General features: G+C 43.8%; 1 protein-coding gene across 1 annotated transcript; it reads right to left on the bottom strand.

Moving 5' to 3' along the window:
- Positions 1-228: 228 nt before the first annotated feature.
- Positions 229-12,783, bottom strand: LOC129082540 (zinc finger protein interacting with ribonucleoprotein K-like). Its single transcript, XM_054588240.1, has 5 exons — positions 12,550-12,783; positions 7,256-7,338; positions 6,429-6,677; positions 4,228-4,354; positions 229-3,140 (listed from the first exon to the last, which is right to left on the bottom strand). The coding sequence occupies exons 3-5, from the start codon at positions 6,459-6,461 to the stop codon at positions 1,834-1,836; spliced, it is 1,467 nt and encodes a 488-aa protein (XP_054444215.1). The 5' UTR covers positions 6,462-6,677; positions 7,256-7,338; positions 12,550-12,783; the 3' UTR covers positions 229-1,833.
- Positions 12,784-20,798: the final 8,015 nt, after the last annotated feature.

The raw sequence follows: 20,798 nt of genomic DNA, 5'->3' as shown, positions 1-20,798 counted from the left end.
AAATTTTAGTAAACCATGTGCAGTCTTTGGTGCAACTGCTACACTTCTGGGAAATACCATTTTATCATCTATAAAATCGGAGTAAACTACTGGGAAGTATTAACTGGGCCATTTTATAATTCCAACCCATCTATCTGCTCTAACCAGCGTCTGTTGGCTTCTGGTAACGTAATGCTGACATTACAAATAGTCACTTTTATCAGCAAAGTTTATTCAGAAAAAGCAGAGTTTGTAATTTGGGTAGGAATGTTATGGTGGGGAAGGAAAATGGGAGGCGCTGTTTTGGAGAAAAGGGAGAATTGGGGGGGAAACTCTCATTGCATGAGTGGCTGGAATAGTTGATTTCTTGGAGGACGTGCATTTGTAATAACCTCAAAGTTGGAAACAAGTCAAATGTCCTCCACTGACAGATTTAAATGTAAACAATTTGTGTACATTCATATAGTATTCAATAGAAGGAATAAAGTATTTCATGAGTGACACGTATGAACCTCAAAAGTAATGAGCTTGAAATAGAAATTTAAGACCTTTGAGTGCTTTATGATTTGACTCATAAAGTTTTATAAAATACAAAATCTGTGAAACATCAGTCCCTAGTTGCCATGAGGACAGAGGGAGATTTTAAAAGGACACAAGGTGAATGAGACTTCATAGTTGTTCATTTCAATGTTGATCATTTTATGGATGCATGCCCAAAAGTAAACAACTAAGAAGTGCTGTTCCACAGCATCACTCATATGGAAGTCTGGACCCCCCTAAATTACCCCCCGCAAACAGGCTTAGAAATGTTGACTCATGCTTTTGGGGGAAGTATAGTCCTTTCTCAGTAGCAGGAAATACTCCCAATCTTGTTGGTCAGTATTCCCTGACAATCACTTGGCTGGGTCACAAAAGCTACATCCCTAGTCTCCCTCCTGCTGTCATTCTTGCCTCTGCAGCAGTATATTCAGATGAACAGTGTAGACACTAATAACCAAGACTGTATTTGCTGACAATGGCCTCAACTACAGGTCACTGCAATGTGTGGAGGGTACACCCTCCCTAGTTGCCGGTCTCAACCAGTGTTTCGATACAAATTAGTTCTAGTCCAGCCCGTGCAGTCTTACACCCACTTAACAGCAGATGACTCTAGACATGAAAGGCACATGATTCTTTTGTGGTACCTAGGAAACCGCTCCCCCCCATAGTGCTTGGCATATGATGTGACATCCTGGGAAAAGGGAACCAATATACTTGCCAGCAGCACTGGAGGCTGTCACAAGTTTTACCCTCCTTCTCTGGGCTAACATCTAGCGTATAAATGAGGACCACAAAGTGCTCTAAATCATTCTTAGGTGGCCTTTAGAAGCAATGCAAATTAGACCAGAGCTGGAAGAATGCAAGCTACCATTATCCAGCCTGATCTTGGCTAACAAAATTGGGTCCAGGTTATGCCCTAGTCAGAAAGGAGGTAGTGTGTTCTCCCCCCGGCTGAGGTGGTCTATAGAAGTGAGAAGGCTTCGTGGCAGCGGAATGAGTTCAGGCAAGGAACCAGCAAGGTAGAATACACAAGGCTACAAAATTCTTCTGGTGCATGAGGAGCTCTTGGGGGGGGGGGGCGCACAGAATTTCCCTACTGTAGACAATGAGATGCATCAAGTCCAACTTCAAGCAGAGAACTTCCTAATAAAAAAGTAGTATGTTCCCTGAGGCAGGTCTCAGGCTTTTCTTCTACATGGACTTTCTGGGGCCAAATGACATTCATTATTAAACTATCTCTGGGTTAAGGTGTCATGTTGAATTTGACAGAGCAGTGGCTGAAAAGTCTGTCCAAGCCATTGCACATTCATGAGGTTATCTGGTGTGAAGCTTTCTGTGTTGAATGATGTGTGAGCTCTGGCTAAAGGATTTCCCACATTCCCCACACTCATAAGGCCTTTCTCCTGTGTGAACTCTCTGGTGCTGAATGAGGTTGGACTTTTGGCTGAAGGATTTCTCACACTCACCACACTTGTAAGGCCTGGCTCCAGTGTGGATTCTCCGGTGTTGATTGAGGGTGGAGCTGTGGCTGAAAGACCTCCCACAATCCCCACACTCATAAGGCCTTTCGCCAGTGTGAATCCGCAGGTGCTGAACAAGTTTGCACTTGTAGCTGAAAGATTTTCCACATTCACTACATTTATAAGGCCTCGCCCCATTGTGAATTTTCTGGTGTTGGACAAGGTTGGAGCTCTGACTAAAGGAGTTCCCACACTCAGCACACTTGTAAGGCCGGGCTCCTGTGTGCACTCTCTGGTGTTTAATGAGAGTGGAGCTGTAGCTGAAAGATTTTCTACACTCTCCACACTCATAAGGCTTCACTCTATTGTGAATTTGCAGGTGCTGAACAAGTCTCAGTTTGTAAGTGAAGGCTTTCCCACACTCACTGCACTTGTAAGGCCTGGCTCCAGTGTGAATTCTGTGGTGCTGAATGAGGTGGTAGCTTTGGCTGAAGGATCTCCCACACTCGTTGCACTGATAAGGCCTCGCTCCCGTGTCAGGTCTCTGGCAATCACTAACGGGGGAGCTTTGGTTAAAAGGTTTCTCATAATTATCACAGTCATGACTCTGAGGGTGAAGCTGCTGATGCTGAAAAAGTTTGTATTCATAGCCGAGTGGTTTGCCATAGTCACTGCATATGTAACGATTCCTCCCACTATGAAAGGCTTCCCTATCCCCACATGTGAAAATGCTCGGTGACTTTGCCCCTTTCAGAGTTGCCTGATGCTGGAGAAGACTCAACATGGCTAGGAAGTCCTTCCCGACTGCCCCGCAAGTGAAGGCAAGGGGCTTCCCTGACACGTGGAATTTGCAGCTTGTCACAACGGAGGCTGCGTCCATATCCCGTTCAAGAGGCTTCTCTTCATTGTGTTTGTGGTGTAGGTTTGGACTGAACCAGGGTGGTTTGCCGCAGGCCTCGCAGGTGTGTGATTTCTGGCCAGGATGTGATGATCCTGGGTACTCAGTCAGGTACAAAATGTCTCTCCCCACCAGGACGCACTTCTCACAGGGGTGAGCTTCCTGAATGGCTGGGTCGGAATTTGGAGTCTGGCCTTGTGACATCTGTGCTACAGAAACACTCTGCATGGAAAGCGCCTCCTCCTCCATTCCATACCAGGAGCCTGGAAGCAAAAGGCTAGTAAGTACATGCTGACTCTGGGGGGAGGGAGCAGCCCCATCAGAGATGAATATGAGGGACACAAAAGAATTGATTTCAGTGGATTGTTTTCAGGTTGGTGAGAGGGGCTGCTTTGTACTAAGTGCTGGGACTCAAGAATTGAGTAAGAGCTTCAAGAACTATGGAGGGCTGGTCCCCCACTGACTCTTTCCTATGGCCTTCACTGAACTCTTGACTGTGCCGAAGTTTATGTCCAGGCCAAAGAAAACCTGGTTGGAACTAGCTAGAATTGGTGTTTAGAGATTGAAAGAAATGGGCAATCCTTGCAGTATCACATGTGAGGTAACATTGGGCAACTGAAGACCAGAATCAGGGTAGAAATGAGAACTGGGAGAAGTGTCAAGAATGGGGAAGGGCAGGCAGACATGAAAGGGGTGGTGTTGACATCAGTGGGCACGGGACAGGTTCCTGGTGTGAGCACACTCTCCAGCTATGTCCTACCTCAGCTGCCATTGACTGTCGTGTCCATCCTGTGAGGCATCTAGGACTGTTCACCTGGGGTTTAGGAAGAAATAGGTGGGACCTTGATGATTGGAGACCTAAGGTGACAGGTGAGGAACTAGCACTGGCCCAGAGCAATCCCGTAGCAGACAACGGGAAACTAAATGTTACAGGAATCACAGAGGAATCTTCTGAGAACAGCTCTTGGGACATACCAGTGACAGTGCACGCAGGTACAGATGGGGAAAAACGTCATGGAAAAGGTAGGGAGAATAACCTGGGCTGAGGTGCCAGGCCTGGCCAGTTACCCGGCCAGGCCAACGGGGGTGGCACATTTCAGGCTCCAGGTTTCTGATCAGTCTACCTGGCCAGGAAACTGGAAGGTAAGGTCCAAGTGTGGAAAGAGCAGTGCATCCCTGGGAGGTAAAGTAAAGACGGTGTCTCCACATGGGTGCTGGAAGCAACACGCGGAATGCTTTGTAAAGTATTGATATGATTGTCTGAAACCAATACAGTAACACTGAACATCAATTGTAATTTAAAGAGATGGAGTCTAGCCTGTCCACTGGTGTGGGGGTGTTAAGTCTTACCCAATGAGGTCACAAGGGCAAAGTTCTCCAGCATCACGTCATGGTACAAGCATCGCTGAGTCTCGTCCAGGAGGCCCCACTCCTCCCAGGAGAAGTAAACGACCACATCCTCAAAGGTCACACGGCCCTGTCATGAGACATGAAACTAAAAATAACCCCGCTGCCCAGGCCCTACAGTGAAGCTCCCCAACTCAAGAGATGCCAGGCCCTCCTTGTCAGGAGGTGGCCCAAACACAGACACCAACCACCCGCCTAGCCACCCCCCCTAGGGATCTCCCTGAAATGTCCCCCCCAGTACACCCAAATATACTCTCAACCTTCACCTAAATCCCTAATACTAAGGGCCTGGAGCCACTGGCTCAAACACTCTCTGCGTGCACCTCCCGGGCACCTGTTACCCATCACCTGGCATCAAGAGTACTTGGCATAAACAGGACCTGGTGCTACCACAGACCTGGTGAACCTTCAAGTGCACTGTGAAGGCCCCTTGTCTGCCTGGGGTCCTTGCTTCAATCTCAGCCACCTCGCACATACCCCTGGTCCTCTGCTCACTTGTGTTGTACTGACATCCCCTCACCAGTTAGGCCTTTTACTCTTTCCCTCATTCAGTCCTCAGCTATGTTGCTTTGCTAGGGACACTGTAATAAAGTACCCAGTCATGCTGAACTAGAGCCCATCTGTATCTTCATTTTAACATAATCGCCACCTTAAGGATCGATGGCCAATTACAGTCATGACATGAGATACTGGGAATGGAGTATTTTAACATAAACAGTTTAGGGAGACACAATTCAGCCCCTAAGCTCACAGGTGAGCTCATCTGATAGTCTGACTAAAACACCCCAGGCTCCAAAAAAAAAAAATCCCCGTAAAATCCTGGCGAGTGAAGAACAGTGAACAGGACTTTAGGTAGGTCATCTGCCTCAACTACTCCTAGGCTTCCATATCCACCTCCTGTCCATTCTTCCCGTGGAGACCTTGGCCACCTGCTAGATTACCCTCTTCTCCCCCCTCACCTGTATTTCACAGGCCATTCCCTCCAACCAGGTACCCAGAAAGAGACCCAGACTTAGTACTAAACCTCTTCTTCCCAGCCTGCCAATAACGTGCCCCTTGAATTCTCCTTCCTTTGTGTGACACACGGCTCTCCATTCAGTCCACATAGCCACCACCACCTATTAGGTGTCTAATGCTGAACCTCATCGCAAATTTGTAGACCTTTATACTCAGCTGCCTCCATTCAGTATTTTCTGAACCATGTCAGACTCTTTGCCAAAATCATTCCCAGTACTAACTGCTCCAGCCCAGTTAAGGGGGCTCCTATCGCCCTAGCTGTTGAGGTAAGAACTGTAAGGGGGGGGACATCCCTCACCCCTCCCATTTTGCTCCTTACTCTCCAAAAACTTCCCCTACCTCCATGACTATAATTTACATTCACCTCACCTGGACCTTGTGGTAGCTTTCTCCCCGACCATCCCAGTCTGTTTTCTGCAACTAATGGAACATGTAACAGCATGGGTGAGACCACCATTCTACTCCTGCCTCTGTTCCCAGCGTTTTGCACATACCAGTACTGGTGCCCAGGAACACTTCCGTATAACCAGCCTGGGTTTGGTGCTTCTCTAGGATCTCAGACCCAGAGGTTCAGAGAATGGCAGATGGAGAGGACCAGGACACCCCCTCCCCTAACATGTGTTGACAAGTCATAGAAATCATGAGGGAGGATAGGAGACAGGCGATTGTGGTGGAGCTCCCTGGGCTCTGGTCCCTCTTGTGCTTCTGCTCACTCCTGGAGCTAGGAGACCTCAGGCCAATTATCCTCAGTGCCGACTCTCACTCAGCCTCCCTGTGCCACCTCGCTGTCATCAATCCTCTCTACTGTTCTTCCTGTAAACAGCCTCTTGGCAAGCTTTCATCGTGTTTCTCCTTTGGTGAAATTCCCCTGGCTCTCAGGACCCTCAGCCAGTTATTTCCAGATGTCACTCCACCTTGCATGATCTGTTCCCTGCAGGCCGAAGGTGGCCCCCAGGTTCCTGAATCTTCCTGGCTCAATCACCATTCATCATCTTTGCATGGATGGCCCCTATGGCACGTCACCTTTGAGTTCCTCACAGTCCTGGATGCTAGGCTCCAAGCTGGAGGACATTAACAGGTACCCTGCACCTGGGACTATAGGATTTGGTGAGAGAATGTGCACTCACCTCAGCCAGGCCCCTCAGTGTGGCCACTGCCATTGCTCTCTGTACCAGAAGGACAATGGCTCCTGCCCCGCCTTCTCTGTCTGGTCGTCACATCCAGAGTCTCCGAACAAGGAGCAACCACAAGGAAGATGCGGGCAGTCATGGACCTTCATTGGCTCCACGCTCTTGTCACTCTGCACAGGCTTCTCTGGGTGATGATGTTCTTGCAGTTCCACAGGCCTCCAACTTAGGTGGCCACAGTGGAACCTCCTGGAACAGAGAGGAGACAGCACTGCCAGGGGTGTCCTGGCTGAAAGGACAGGGGAGGGCTATTCTGTCTTAAAAGGGCCGTGCCCAGATTCCAGAGGAGTTGCGTGCAACTCATCACATATGCATGTATTTAAAGACATTATTCCAGCCTCCAGGAAATAACCAAAAGCTACCAGTTATTACCCCTCACCCCTCAAGACTATAAAGCTCCAAACCACATTCCCAAACCTTTTTTTTTTTAAATCCTCACCAAGGATGTTTACTCGTGTTAGAGAAATACTGATGTGAGAGAAAAATTACATTCGCTTGCCTCCAGTACATATCCCGACCGTGAATCAAACCTACAACTTTTATGATGCACAGGACGATCCCCCCCAACTTTTGTATTAGCCCATTTTATAGTCACAGACAGTCACTGACACCAACTATGTTCACTAGCTTCTACGGCTTCTGAAGCTGAGCCTATTTCTATTTGATTATTAGAGCAGCCAAAAGAGCCTTAAGAATAGGGGAGAGAGTTTCTTCCTCACTGACAGGATACAATAAACATGAGTGTTTAAGGAGCCAAATGTGCTCACCGGGATCAGGGTGCTGCCTCTGGCTTCCTAGAAAGGTCTGGAATGTAGTCTAGTGATGAGTGTACAGCACTCACTGCTTATATCTGTAAAGCACAAAGGCAACAGAGCCATTAGCCCAGACCATGATGCTGAAACACATTTCATGAAAAACATAGATTTTTTTACTGTATTTCCTAAACCTCTCAATTCGCAGGGAAACATGCATGTCACTCTCATAAAAATGTAGGTAGATACACCAAGAGTTTCAGGCTCCAGTAGAAGAAATAAAAGGAGCTGAGGTACTGGGATAAAGCCTAGTGACCTGGAACCTACTTGGGAGGCAAGTTACGCTGAGCAAAGCCCCATACCCATTCTGTGTAAAACAAAAGATGAATAGCATCCCGCAAACCTGCCAGTGCTAGACAATCCCTTTAGAAAAAGAACCAGTTTGTTAGCAACCTGTTACCAAGGGCCCTATGTCTTTGGATTTCAACACTTGCCCTTTTTGTTAAGTTAAATAATTTCCAAGGATCCCAAACCCAGTCTGAGTGTGGAAGATAATGCCCAAATTTAAATATGTTTAAAGGCTGACTGTATTTCAGTCAGAAGAATGTAGTGACAAATAGTGACTCCGTTATCACCACACCAGAAAATTGTCTCAACTCACATAAGAAAGGCTTTCATAATTTCAAAGCTGTTTTCTGTAGATCAGAATAAACCCAGCAGCATCATAGTGGTGGACAGCTCAATAAATTTTGCCTAAGGCTGAACCTGCAGATCATAATCTTACATTAAAAAAAAAAAAAATCAGAGCCCTGACCGATATGGTTGAGCATCTTCCTGCAAAGCGAAAGGTCGTCCATTCAATTCCTGGGTTTTGGACCAGTCCCAGGTTGGGGGCCTGCAAAAGGCACCCTTGATTGATGCTTCTCTTGCATATCAATGCTTCTCTCCCTCTCCTTCTCCCTCCCTTCCCCCTTCTCTAAATATAGTCTTTTTAAAAAATCCAATTTAAAACATGGGCAGAGGACATGAATCTACATCTCTCCAAAGAACATACAGATGACCAAAGGACATAAGAAAAGACATTCACCGCCACTAATCAGAGAAATACAATTTTAAAACCACAATGAGGCATCACCTCACACTTATAAGAAAGGCTATCATCAATAAATCAACAAATGTTGGTGAGAGGATGTGGAGAAAAGGAAACTCTTGTGCAGTATTGGCGGGAAGGCAGCAGTTGGTACAGTTACTATGTAAAACACTGTGGAGGTTCCTGGAAAAAAATGAAAAAGAAACTGTCTTATGACCTAGAAATTGTACTTCTGAGGATATATCTGAAGAAACCCAAAACATTACTTCAAAAAGATATGTGCATCCCTATGTTCGCTGCCTCATTACAACAGTCAAGATACAGAAGCAACCCATAGACAGACACTGGTCATACATATATGCGATGGAGTATTACTTGGCCATAAAAAAGAATGAAACCAGACACACACAAACAGTACCATATGATTTCACTTATATGTGGACTCAAAAACAAAATAAATGAACAAACGAAACAGAAAAAACTAATAGATATACAGCACATTTTTATGGCTGCCAGATGGAAGGGGCATTGAGGGAGCTGGAGAAAAAGGAGACGGGAAGAAGTACAAATTGGCAATTACAAAATAGTCATGGGGATGTAAAGTACAGTAAGTATAGGGAGGTCCAACCACTATACTGTATACTTGAAATTACAATAATATTGAATGTCAACTGTAATTGAAAAATTTAAAAATTTCTGAAAACAAATACTAAAAAGTTTAACTCCTTGTGTGTGTTTGCATGGGGGGTTGGGTAGAAAAAGGGACAAATTAGGGGTATTTCACGGTACTTCCAAAGCTGATCAAATTGTGCATCATAAAAGATTTGGTTATTATGACTCAAGGCAATCATTTGCATAAATCTTCAGAGCTTCAGAATGTTTTCAAAACCATTCACGAGCTTGTTTTCAGAGCCTAAGGTAAAATGGACGTGTGTGTTTACCAGTTTTGTGTGCTTTCATTTCTATTGTTTCATTTGATCCTACTAACAGTCAGCTGACTGATATATGCCTGTTTATTTTTACCCTTCTTTATAAGGAATAAGGTTTTAAATATAGTAAAACATGCTCATAGTTCTAGCGTAGATGTGCACCAGATTTTGCTCCCATTGTGTTTTCTAGTATACTTACAGTTGCCTGACAGAACCTACCTAGGTTTAATTTGAACTGCAGGTGAGTAATGAGTAATTTTACAATGTGTATTACATGGGACATAAACTTTAAAAAAATTCATTATTTGAAATTCACATTTAACTGTGTATCCTGTATTTTTCTTTCCTAAAGCTGGAAATCCTAAGTATACCAGTAATGCCCTATTTAACTGGGTATAATTTTAACATATGAAGCTGATATGTCAGTTTCTTATTGCTCCTGTAACAAATCATCATGAATTGAGTAGCTTAAACAACACAAACCCAACCTGGTTTCTCCTTTTCTTTAGGATTCCATTCTGGTAGCCACAATTTCTCCCTAATTGCTTTCATTCCAACCGCTCTCTTCAGATAGATTCTTTATCTTGGTGGAAGTAAAATTTTATTTTTTTATTTATAATAATACCTGAACATATTTAAAGTGTTTAAGGGGGTGAGTTTTAGCAGATACCTGTGAAACCACCACCACAGTCAAGATTGTGAACATACTCATCACCACCCAGAGTTTTCTCATAACCCTTTCCACTGCCATCCCCTTTCGTCCAAACCACCATTCTCAAGCAACCACTGATCTGCTAATGTTATGCTAAAGTTGCATTTTCTAAGGTCTTATATAAAGAAAACCAAGCTGTGTTCTCGTCATCTGCACTCTTCCACTCAGCTAAATTATTTAGCAATTCATCCATGTTTTTGCATATATCCGTATTTTATTTCTGTTCAGGCTGAAGTGTGCCCCCCACCTCAATGTAATGGTATCAAGAGACGCAGTTGGGAGAGGTAATTAGATAGATGAGGTCATCAGCTAGGACCCTCGTGATAAGTAGTTGCAGGGGTGTCCAACCTGAGGCTATGAATGTTACCCAACACAAAATCATAAATTTACCGAAAACATTATGAGATTTTTTGTTTTTGTTAGTGTGTTTAATGTGTGGTCCAAGACAACTCTTCTTCCAGTGTGGCCCAGAGGCATCAAAAGGCTGGACATCCTGGGCAGTGCCTTTAAAAGATACAACAGAGAGCCCTGGCCATTGTGGCTCAATGGATTGAGTGCTGGCCTGTGGACCAAAGCGTTGCTAGTTCAATCCCCAGTCAGGGCACATGCCTGGGTTGTGGGCCAGATCCCCAGTAGGGGGCAGGTGAGAGGCAACCACATGTCGATGTTTCTCTCCCTCTCTTTCTCCCTCCCTTTTCCTCTCTAAAATAAATAAATAAATAAATAAATAAAATCTTTTAAAAAAAGAAAAGAAGAAAGAAAGATACAGCAGAGAGCCCTGCCTGGTGTGGCTCAGTGGATTGAGCAGTGGCCTGAAACAGAAAGGTTGCTGGTTCAATTCCCAATCAGGGCATATGTCTGGGTTGCAGGCCAGGTCCCCTGTTGGGGGTGTGCAAGAGGCAACAGATTGATGTTTCTCTCTCTTTCTTTCTCTCCCTCCTCCCCTCGAAAAAGAAATAAAAATCTTTTTAAAAAATAAAAGATACAGCAGAGAACTTGCACTTCCTGTCTTTCCACCACATGGAGACACAAATAGACCATTTGCAAGACAGGAAAAGAGTCCTCATGAAAAGCCAAACCAGCTGGCACCTTGACCTTGGACTCCCTAGCTTCCAGAACTGTGAGATAAATTTCTGTTAATTTAGGCACCGGTTTATGGTATTTTATTATAGCAGACTAAGACAACTGCTCTTTATTCCTGAGTAATATTCTGTTAAATGGTTGTACTACAATTTATTTATTCACTTGAACACTGCACAGGTCTGTGTATAAACACAAACTCTTATTTCCTTTGTATAAATACCTAGAAATGGGATGGCTGGGTTGTATGACAGCTCTACGTTTAACTTCTAAAGTCTGCCGGACTGCTTTCCAAAATGGTTACACCTTTTCCGGTCCTACCATCAGAGGATGAGAGTTCCAGCTGCTTCCACATGCTTGGCAACACCTGATATGGCAAGTGCATAGCGGTAAGTCATTATGGATTTAATTTTGAATTTTGAGACGTAAATATTTATATATATTTGAGATAGTTGTTCTCTGTTGGATATATTTTGCAAGGATGTTCTTCTAGTCTCTCTTTCATTTTTATGTCATTTGAAAAACAAAGTACTTAATTTCTAAAGTCCCTCTTCTAGCCCCCAGAACTGTGAGAAATTCCTGTTGTTTATAAGTCACCTTCTTCACGGTATTTTGTTATATAGCAACACAGCGGACCAAGACACTTTCCTTCCACGTTTGGAAATCTAGTGGATCCTTAATAAAAACACATCCAGAACCCAGCCACTTTTCCTAAGCCACTACTTTGGTTCCAGGACGCCTCAACTGAATGTAGTCTCCACCCTGATTTTCCTTCTCTTTCCAGGCCCTCACAATATGTTCTTTACTGTGCAGCGATGGAGCCTAAGACCTGAGTACGGTCATCCGGCTCCTCGGATCCAAAAGCCCCATCCCGTCCTCAGTCCTCTCCTCCTGCTCTTTGTTCCCGTCTGGAAGAACGGTTTCCTGCATGCTTCCAGCTCAGCTTTACCTCTGAGCAATTTCCTATCCTAGTACTAGACGAGAATAACCTTTCCACACCTCTTTACATTAGGTGCCATACAGGGAAACAAAACACGACCAAGTCCGGTTTCAGTGGGTTCGCGGCCGGCCTTCGAGCCGGGCAGACTAGGGCTGGACGTGTAACATCTGTGCCTCAAGGTCTTCATCACTCTCCCTCAGGCCGCTTCGCGTTCAAAGTCTTCGGGGAAACTTGTAACACCCTAATGTAGTTCCTGCCCCTCCTTTGTTTAGAATCCTCCACGGCATCTACAGTCCGCAGAACACACAGCAGATGTGACTCCGCCTCAAACACTGTTCCCTGCAGGCGAAGGGGACCCCAGTTTTCCCGGACCGTCCCGGCTCAGTCGCACCTCTGAGGCTCTGCCCGTAACCCTCTCCCAAAGGCGCAGGTAAACATTCACAGCCATGATCAGAAACAGGACCCCGTGGACCAGCGCCTCACGGTGCCGGACACCGGGGTCCGGGATGGAAGGCTCTGTGCGGTGAGGCGGTGACGGCCCGGGGGACCCGCACTCACCTCAGCCGGGAGCCTCAGCGCGGCCGCCGCCATCCGGGCCTCGGGCGGAACGGGACGGCGGTTTTTATCCCGGCCCCGGTGCAGACCATCTCGGGCGGCGCCGCGGACGAGCCTCAGGCGCTCTTTTGTGGAGTGTGGACCACCCCCTCCGACTTCTTCTGGATCCCGCTCAGGGACTCAACCCCTCGCTCTGGAACCACTGCCGCGATGAACACACCCCAGCAGCCAAAATGACCGCCGGGAAGAGGACACCGGAAGTCACGCCCCAAACTCGGGGCCACACACGGAAACGCCTCTGTCCTGAGCCCTCATTGGCCAATTGCGGCTGCCCCTCAACACAGAGCTTACAGGGTAATGTAGTTCGAACAAACTGACGTTGGCTCTCCCGCTCTGACCTCCGTCTGAAAACTTCAGACCCCAGGGGCGCGGGGAAATGGCGTCTAGGCCCGAGGGTTTAGAAAGGTGCGGTTCCCTTCGTGAAGTAACAGAACTCAGGTTTCTGGGGAAAGTGGCGCGTTGCCGGACCCTGTTTACCCAAGTGTTTGGAGACATTAGCTCAAACTCCGTGAAGTTCAGCTAGTTTCCAGAGGCTCAACATGGAATTTCAGATGCCTCCCCAGCAAAGGCTACAGACCCATATGCATCTATCATTGTGTACTTTTCACCATACACTTATTTTTCACCAGAACTATTTCCTCTGCCACCTTTAAGCACTACATAGCACTACATAGCAATTGTTAAGAGCTCTCTGTAAGTTGCATTTTACATGCTGGGGGTACATTAAATTGGCGATTTCAACTCCTGCCTGGGAAGTAATCATCACTTTTCTTGTCATCGCAGGGACTCACCTCCATGGGAATCAAACTTATCTCAGAAAAAAAAAAGGTTTAAAATGCAAAATTACATAAAGCAATTAACAATGACTATGTAGCGATTGAGAACATCTTCTGGTGAAACATCAGTGGATGGTGAAAATAGTTAAAACCTCAAAGAAGTCTTTGCAGTGATGTCTGAAAAAAAAAGAGTTAAGGTGAGCAAGTGACTAGAATCGTCCTCAAGATCAAGTATCCAAAATGTGATTCTTCTCCATTCTTGAAAATGAAACATACTAGGATTACAAAAATGAGTAAAAAGCTAACATTACAACATTACCCTTTCAGATTTGCCTGTAAAGTGTTCTGTGTGCTGTGAATGTGGAAAATACTTACCAGCAACTATGGCCTTAGTTGTCATGAGAGACTTCACAACAGTAAAACAGCTTGTAAATGAAGTGAATGCCACAAGCTGTGGCCTCAGAAAAACATTGGAGACTTTATCCTAAGGTTTTATGCATGCAGTGAATGTGGCAAGCCATCCTGGCCTCTATTGTCACCAGAGTTCACACAAAAGAAAGGCACTATGAATGTAATGAATGTGGGAAATCTTTTACCAGCAGCAGTAAGCTGTTATCATAAGAGAGGTCACACTGAAGAAAGCCCTTACATGTGCTGTGAATGTCGGATGTCCTTCTTTATATTTTGCCTCTGTTGTCATAAGGAAGTTCATGGTAGAGAAAGGCCTTATGAGTGCAATGAGTGCTACAAATCTTTTATCAGTAGCAGTGTCTTCCATTATCATCAGAGTTCGCACAAGATGAAGGCCTATGCCTGTACTAATTGTAGGAAATCTTTTGTCCATCTCAGTAACCTTTATTATCATAAAAAATTTCACACCATAGAAATGTTCCAGGGCTCACCAAAACTAAGCGAGCACACTGGGGCCCGTCCACTTAGCGCCTTAGTGAAAAACCCAACAATTAATGCTGGAAGGAGCAGATTTTCATTTACAACATCCCTACCTTAGGGGAGCTCAGAGCACCTCAGCTCGAAGCCCTCCTTTCCCATGAGACCCAGCACTTCCCATGCTCTCTATCAGGCTACCAGCCAAATGCCCCAAAAGTTTCCCATGTCCTTATCTTAAGCCAGTTGTCCGAACAGTCCTCCAGGCTCTCTGGAACACAGTTGCCATCCTCATGCAGCAGCTCTCTTCTTCAGGATCTGGGATACATGTTCATCAGCCTCCATTTTAATGGTCCAGGACAGCAAGTGCCATGTTTCTCTGGATCATGATGAAACTCAGGAGACACAAGTCTTAGTAGTCCAGGTATCCAGGTGTAGCAGTACAGGATCTTGCAACGAAATCCTCTGCAGCTCCCGAGGCCACATGGCCTCCTTCCTCACTATGAACTACATCCTACATGGCAGAAACCCTTCTCCTTTCTAAATCATTTGGCCAAGACCACTGCCAAGCCGCACAGACAAGAGGCTTCTCTTTCCCACGCAGACTGGTCGAGAGACCCCCCGGGGCTGCTGCACTTGAGTTTAAATCCTCACCTGGCTCCTCCTCTATAACCCCATTTCCGACTTTTCCCACAATCGGCTACACCTACCAGTACTCTGGTGTCTTCTGCCTTTCTCTGCTACCATTGTTAGTCCGGGCAGGCTTGGCCCCATGATGCTGGGGAACCTCCTTCCTGCCCTTGTGCAGGCTCAGCAAGCCCCTTCACTTCACAATCCAGAGTCACACCCACCCTCCTGGCTCCCAGTGACTGCCACAGCTACTTAACATATTTATAATATTAGCCATCTGTTATATATATGCAAAGCAACTTTTTTTTAAAAAGTATATTTTATTAATTATGTTATTACAGTTGTCCCATTCTTTTTTCTCCCCTTTATCCCCCTCCATCCTGCACCCTCCTTCCCTCCAGCATTCCCCCCACCCTTAGTTCATGTCCATGAGTCAAACATATAAGTTCTTTGGCTTCTTCATTTCCTATACTATTCTTAACCTCTCCCTGTCTATTTTGTACCTACCAATTATGTTTCTTATTTCCTATACCTTTTCCCCCCATTCTCCCCCTTCCCCCTCTCTGCTGATGTTCCTCCATATGATCTACTTCTCTGTGATTCTGTTCCTTTTCTGCTTGTTTGCTTTGTTTGTTTTTGTTTTTGTTTTTTAGGTTTAGCTGCTGATAGTTGTGAGTTTGTTGTCATTTTACTGTTCATCATTTTCATCTTCTTTTTCTTAGGTAAGTCCCTTTAACATTTCATATTATAAGGGCTTGATGATGATGAACTCCTTTAACTTTACCTTATTTGGGAAGCACTTTATCTGCCTTATCATTCTAAATGATAGCTTTGCTGGATATACTAATCTTGGATGTAGAGCCTTGCTTTTCATCACTTTGAATACATCTTTCCAGCCCCTTTTTGTCTACAAGGTTTCTTTTGAGAAATCAGCTGATAGTCTTATGGGAACTCCTATGTAACTACCTCCTCTTCTCTTGATGCTTTTAAGATTCTCTCCTTATCTTTAATTTTGGGTAATTTGATTATGATGTGTCTTGGTGTGTTCCTCTCCGGGTCCAACCTCTTTGGGACTCTCTGAGCTTCCTGGACTTGTATGTCTATTTCCTTTGTCAGATTGAGGAAGTTCTCCATTATTTTTTCAAATAAGTTTTCAATTTCTTTCTCTTCCTCTTCTCCTCTGGCACCCCTATGATTCAGATGTTGGAACATTTAAAGTTGTCCCAGAGGTTCCTAAGCCTCTTCTAATTTTTTTTGAATTCTTGTTTCTTAATTCTGTTCCAGCTGAATGTTTATTTTTTCCTTCTGTTTCAAACTGTCAATTTGAGTCCCCATTTAACTTCCCTTCACTGTTGGTTCCCTGTTATTTTCCTTTATATAACTTCACATAAACTTCACTTTTTCCTCTATTTTGTGGCTGTACTCAGTCATTTCTGTGAGCATCCTGACTCCAGTGTTTTGAACTCTGCATCTGATAGATTGGCTATCTCCTCACCACTTAGCACTTTTTCTGGAGTTTTGATCTGCTCTTTCATTTGGGCCATGTTTCTTTGTCTCGGCACACCTGTTACATTGTAAAGGGCAGAGCCTTAGGTATTCACCACAGTGGGGCAACACACTTCACTGCATTGTAGTGCTGTATGTAGGGGAGGGGTCCAAAAGGGAATAATGCCACTTGCTTTGCTCTCACCCGACTTTCAGTCACTTCCCCTGCTACTCAGAAGTAAATTGGACCCTTCTGGTGCTGATTCCTAGGTGGGTGGGTTTGTGTATGTTCTAGGACCTTGTGAGTCTCTCCAACAAACCCTCCTGTGAGGCTGGGAATTTCTCTTGCTGCTGCAACCCCCAAAGGTTTGTACAGCCAGAGGTTTTGAGGCTTTAGTTTCCCGCACTGGAACCCTGGGTTGCAAGGTCTGTCTTGCTCCCCAATTGTTCTTCCCCGCTTATCCGCCACAATGTGGAACTGCCTGATCCACCAGCCACCACCTCGCCTGCCAGGTCCATTGCCTCGCCGCACATCCTCTCTGTCCCATTTGGCTGTCTCTGCCCCTCCTACCAGTCTGGATGAATGTTACCTCTTTAAATCTTTGGTTGTTGGACTTCCATACAGTTCGATTTTCTGACAGTTATGGTTGTTTTTTGTTTTTAAATTTGTTCTTGTCCTTCTTTTGGTTGTGCAAGAAAGCAAAGTGTATTTACCTATGCCTCCATCTTGGCCAGAAGTCCAAAACATAGTACTGCTAAACACAATTCTTATTCCAGTGCTCAGCACACTATGACCATATTTCCTGAGACTGGAGCCAACTGGGCAAGACAATGTCCCTACCACTCATTAGCAGATCCATGGGTGATGGGCTTTTCTCAGAGAAGAGGTTAAGTCTGGAGCATCCCCAAGTGACATTTGTCATAAGTGCCTTCCAGGTATCTTCCTAAACAACACAATCCATTTAAAGGCACCAGGCAACATTCATGAACATGTCTCAAAACTGACCCTTTTACCTTTGTTGTCCTGCTTCACTACTGTCAGTAGAATGTCTTGGATTAGTGCTAAGACTCTAAAGCCCTTCTAAAGCCCTAAGTGTTACTGATTTTCCATTTTAACAGAGGGAGCAGCCCTGGATAGTCCCTGTGAGTTCTCTGTGACTTTAGAGCATTATTTTGAGGTCATTGTATTTCCAAGGTAACCTATCATTTGTGGCATGTCAAACTGGTATTCCCAGCTAAAGCAGTGATAGAAATACATTTTTAGGACTCAATTGCTATAAGAAATACTAAATGTAGGTCATTTTAAAGAGAACAATAAACATGGTCCCAGCTAAAGTCTCCTAAAGACAGATCAGGTATCAGGTCAGTTGTAGGCACAGTTCAAATTCCACTCATTGAGGGCCCTGCCAGTGTGGCTCAGTTGGTTGGGCAAGTGTTGTTTTGCAAATCTAAGAGGATTTGAGGTCAGGGCACATGCTTAAGTTGTTGATTGGGTTCCCAGTTTGAGTGTGTACCAATCAATTTGATGTTTCTCTCTCAAATGGATATTTCTGTCCCTCTCTTTTGCCCTCCATTCCCCTCTCTCAAAACCCTCTTTTCCTTCCTTTTTCTGTCTCTAAGAGCTATGAAAAAAATTTCCTCAGGTAACGATCAAAAGAAAACACAAACCCACTCCTTGAATTCAAACATTGTTCCCCACTTTTGAAAAGCTAAGTATACATTTATTTTTTTATTTATTACTTTTAATGACTATTAAATTTTTTTCTTTTTATTGAACTTATTGCTATGACATTGGTTAATAAAATTATATAAGTTTCAGATGCACAACATTGTCTTCACCCTTTAGCTTTGAGATCCTTTAGATGCAAGATTATCTTCCTATTTGCATTTTACATTTTTTTATTGGCAGGTTCTTTAGGTGTATTCACTTTCAGTGAGTTTAACTGGAAATTTTAACACCCACCTTTATCAAAGACATGTTACTAAAATACTCCTACAGTTTCCATTGGTAACTCATGCTCCAGTAAGGTCAAAAATATATGTCTACCCCTGACTGTTGCTCAGTTGGTTGGGCATCATCCTGCAAAGTGGGTTTGGTCCCTGGTCATGGCACATAAGAAAGGCAACTGATCAATGTTTCGCTCTCACATAAGCGTTTCTCTCTCTCTTTCTCCCTCCCTTCTACTCTCTCTAAAAACTAAATAAAAAATATTTTAAAATGCATATCCAATAATTGCTATAGAGTCCAAGGTTCACTCAAAAAATGATTAAGACACAGTCTTCATGTTCTTCATTTCATGCAAGAAAAACTCTTAGAATAAACTTCAGGAGGCCTGGTGTGTTTGCTCAGCAATGAAAGCAATAATACTCGAGACAGGTGTAGAGGACACATGGAGGAGAGCCATTAGATGGCCCCAAAACAAGTGGGTGTGGTGACACCATGCCTTTTAGTTTTTCAGAATATATCCCATCTGGCTCTCTGTCAGTATTTGTGTTCCACCGCAGAAAATAATTGTCTTCCTCCATAACAATTCTTACAGAATTTTCTGGTATATGGTCTACTTTTTCTCAGAATACGATATGTATCTAAGAATAGTGGTTACATTCCAAACTTATATATAGTACCAAGATGTCTGCAATGTTGGCATCCATGAAGGTTTGGAAAGTGGGCATGTGAACCTGGGATAAAGATTCTGGACTCAACAATCAAATGTTTTTGTTGAGAAATAATGATTGTTTCACCTGTAAATGCAATGACAGTGTCTGCATGGAGATTGAAGATTATTTCTTGAAAAAAGTTGGACTGAGCAAAGTACAGAAAGATGTTAAAGTTAATTAATGGAGTTGTATAATGAACATTATTCAACAGTTAGAAAAGAAAAGGCTCTATGAAGCCTGAGAACAGGTAAGTTTTAATAGGTGGTATATAAAGCACATTGAGTTCTAGGAGATGAGAGAATTACGTTGAATCTGTGCTTCTTTTGGATATTTGGATACCATGAAATTCTTATTTCTACAAAAGGTGAGTCCTTTTCATTCATGAAAACTTGAGGAAAAAATAGTGAGGGGAGAAAGATATAGTCAGGTGAAAGTAGTGAGATATAAATGAATGGAATAAAAGCCATGTCATGTTTCATTGCTTCAACAATTATTTACTAATGGTCTCACCGGCTTCAGAGGTTCACCTAGATCTGTGTTTGTTATATATCAGTGAATAATGTGTCCTCAGGGAGAATTCTTCAAAAATTTCAAAAAAGATTTTATTTATTTTTAGAGAGGGGCAGGGAGAGAGAAAAAAAGGGAGAGACATCAATGTGAGAGAGAAACATCATTTGGTTGCCTTTGGTATGTACCCCTACTGTGGACCAAACCTGCAACCCAGGTATGTGCCCTGAACATGAATTGAACCGGCAACCTTTTGCTTTGCAGGATCATGGCCAACAAAGTGAGCCACACAGGTCAGGGCACTTGTTCAAATTTTTTATTGAAAAAGTAGCCAATAAGTCAAAAAGAAACTATTCTATATTATAGTAAATTATAAGGTGAGAGGTGCTGTGGAAATATAAAAGGAGCAGCACCCAGGAATGAAAAGCATGTGGATCCTGAGGATTTTAAGGACACACTTAGAAGAGGGAGAAAGGGATTTTATTACAGCGTGTAAATGTTTCATAGAGAAGAAAAAGCCAGTCCAATGTTCTTGTGCCAGGAGCTTTCTTGGAGCATCAGACTACTCCTATGACCATTGTGTCAGTGGCAGGGCGCTGGATATATTTTCTGTTTTTATTTAGAAGTAATCTTTATAATTTCTGTTAAGTTTTTCTATTTTTTAAACTCTCTATTACAACTCTTAGTTTTAATGGTTTCAAATGTTGGTTTATATTTCAGTATAATACTTGCTTTAGATTTTAAATTAAAAAGGAACATATGTACATTCATGATTTCTGATTAATTATAATGAAACTTCAATGTCTGGGCTGACTTTTCAAGGAAGGAAAAATTATTACACAAAAAAGAATGTAAGAAAGCCATTGGCTGGAACCACATACTTATTCAGGACCAGATGTTCACACTGGAAGATAGTGTTTGTGTGCCGTGAATGTGGGGAATATTTTACCACTAGGATTGTCTTACATTATTGTCAGAGTTTACAGTATTTAAAGGATTTAAGTGTGTGATAAATGTCGAAGATCATTAAGCCATAAATCTGTGCCCTCTTGACATTGGAGAGTTCACACTGTGTAAATGCTTAGGTTTTAGGAAATGTGTTATTGTCTTGTTCAGTATAATGACACTGAAGTAAACTCTGAGTAGGCATCTATCTAATTTGAATTTATGTCCCCAACCATTTCTATGGCTGAAGGCATTTTATCTCTACCACTTGGTAAGTCTTCAAGGTGCATACAAGCCACTACCCGA

Source organism: Pteronotus mesoamericanus, unplaced genomic scaffold (genome assembly GCF_021234165.1).
Source record: "Pteronotus mesoamericanus isolate MK-2021 breed Mesoamerican mustached bat unplaced genomic scaffold, CSHL_Meso_final scaffold_128, whole genome shotgun sequence".
Taxonomy (NCBI): Eukaryota; Metazoa; Chordata; class Mammalia; order Chiroptera; family Mormoopidae; genus Pteronotus; species Pteronotus mesoamericanus.
The sequence above is the reverse complement of the archived record's forward strand: the minus strand, read 5'-3'. Positions and strand labels throughout refer to the sequence as shown.

What these genes read in the sequence shown, in the direction of transcription:
- LOC129082540 (XM_054588240.1), bottom strand. Translation starts at nt 6,461, where the DNA reads ATGGCAGTGGCCACACTGAGGGGCCTGGCTGAG. An exon ending in CACTGAGGGGCCTGGCTGAG is followed by an intron (nt 4,355 to 6,428) that starts GTGAGTGCACAT and finishes GTCTCATGACAG; the next exon opens with GGCCGTGTGACCTTTGAGGA. An exon ending in TGCCCTTGTGACCTCATTGG is followed by an intron (nt 3,141 to 4,227) that starts GTAAGACTTAAC and finishes TTTTGCTTCCAG; the next exon opens with GCTCCTGGTATGGAATGGAG.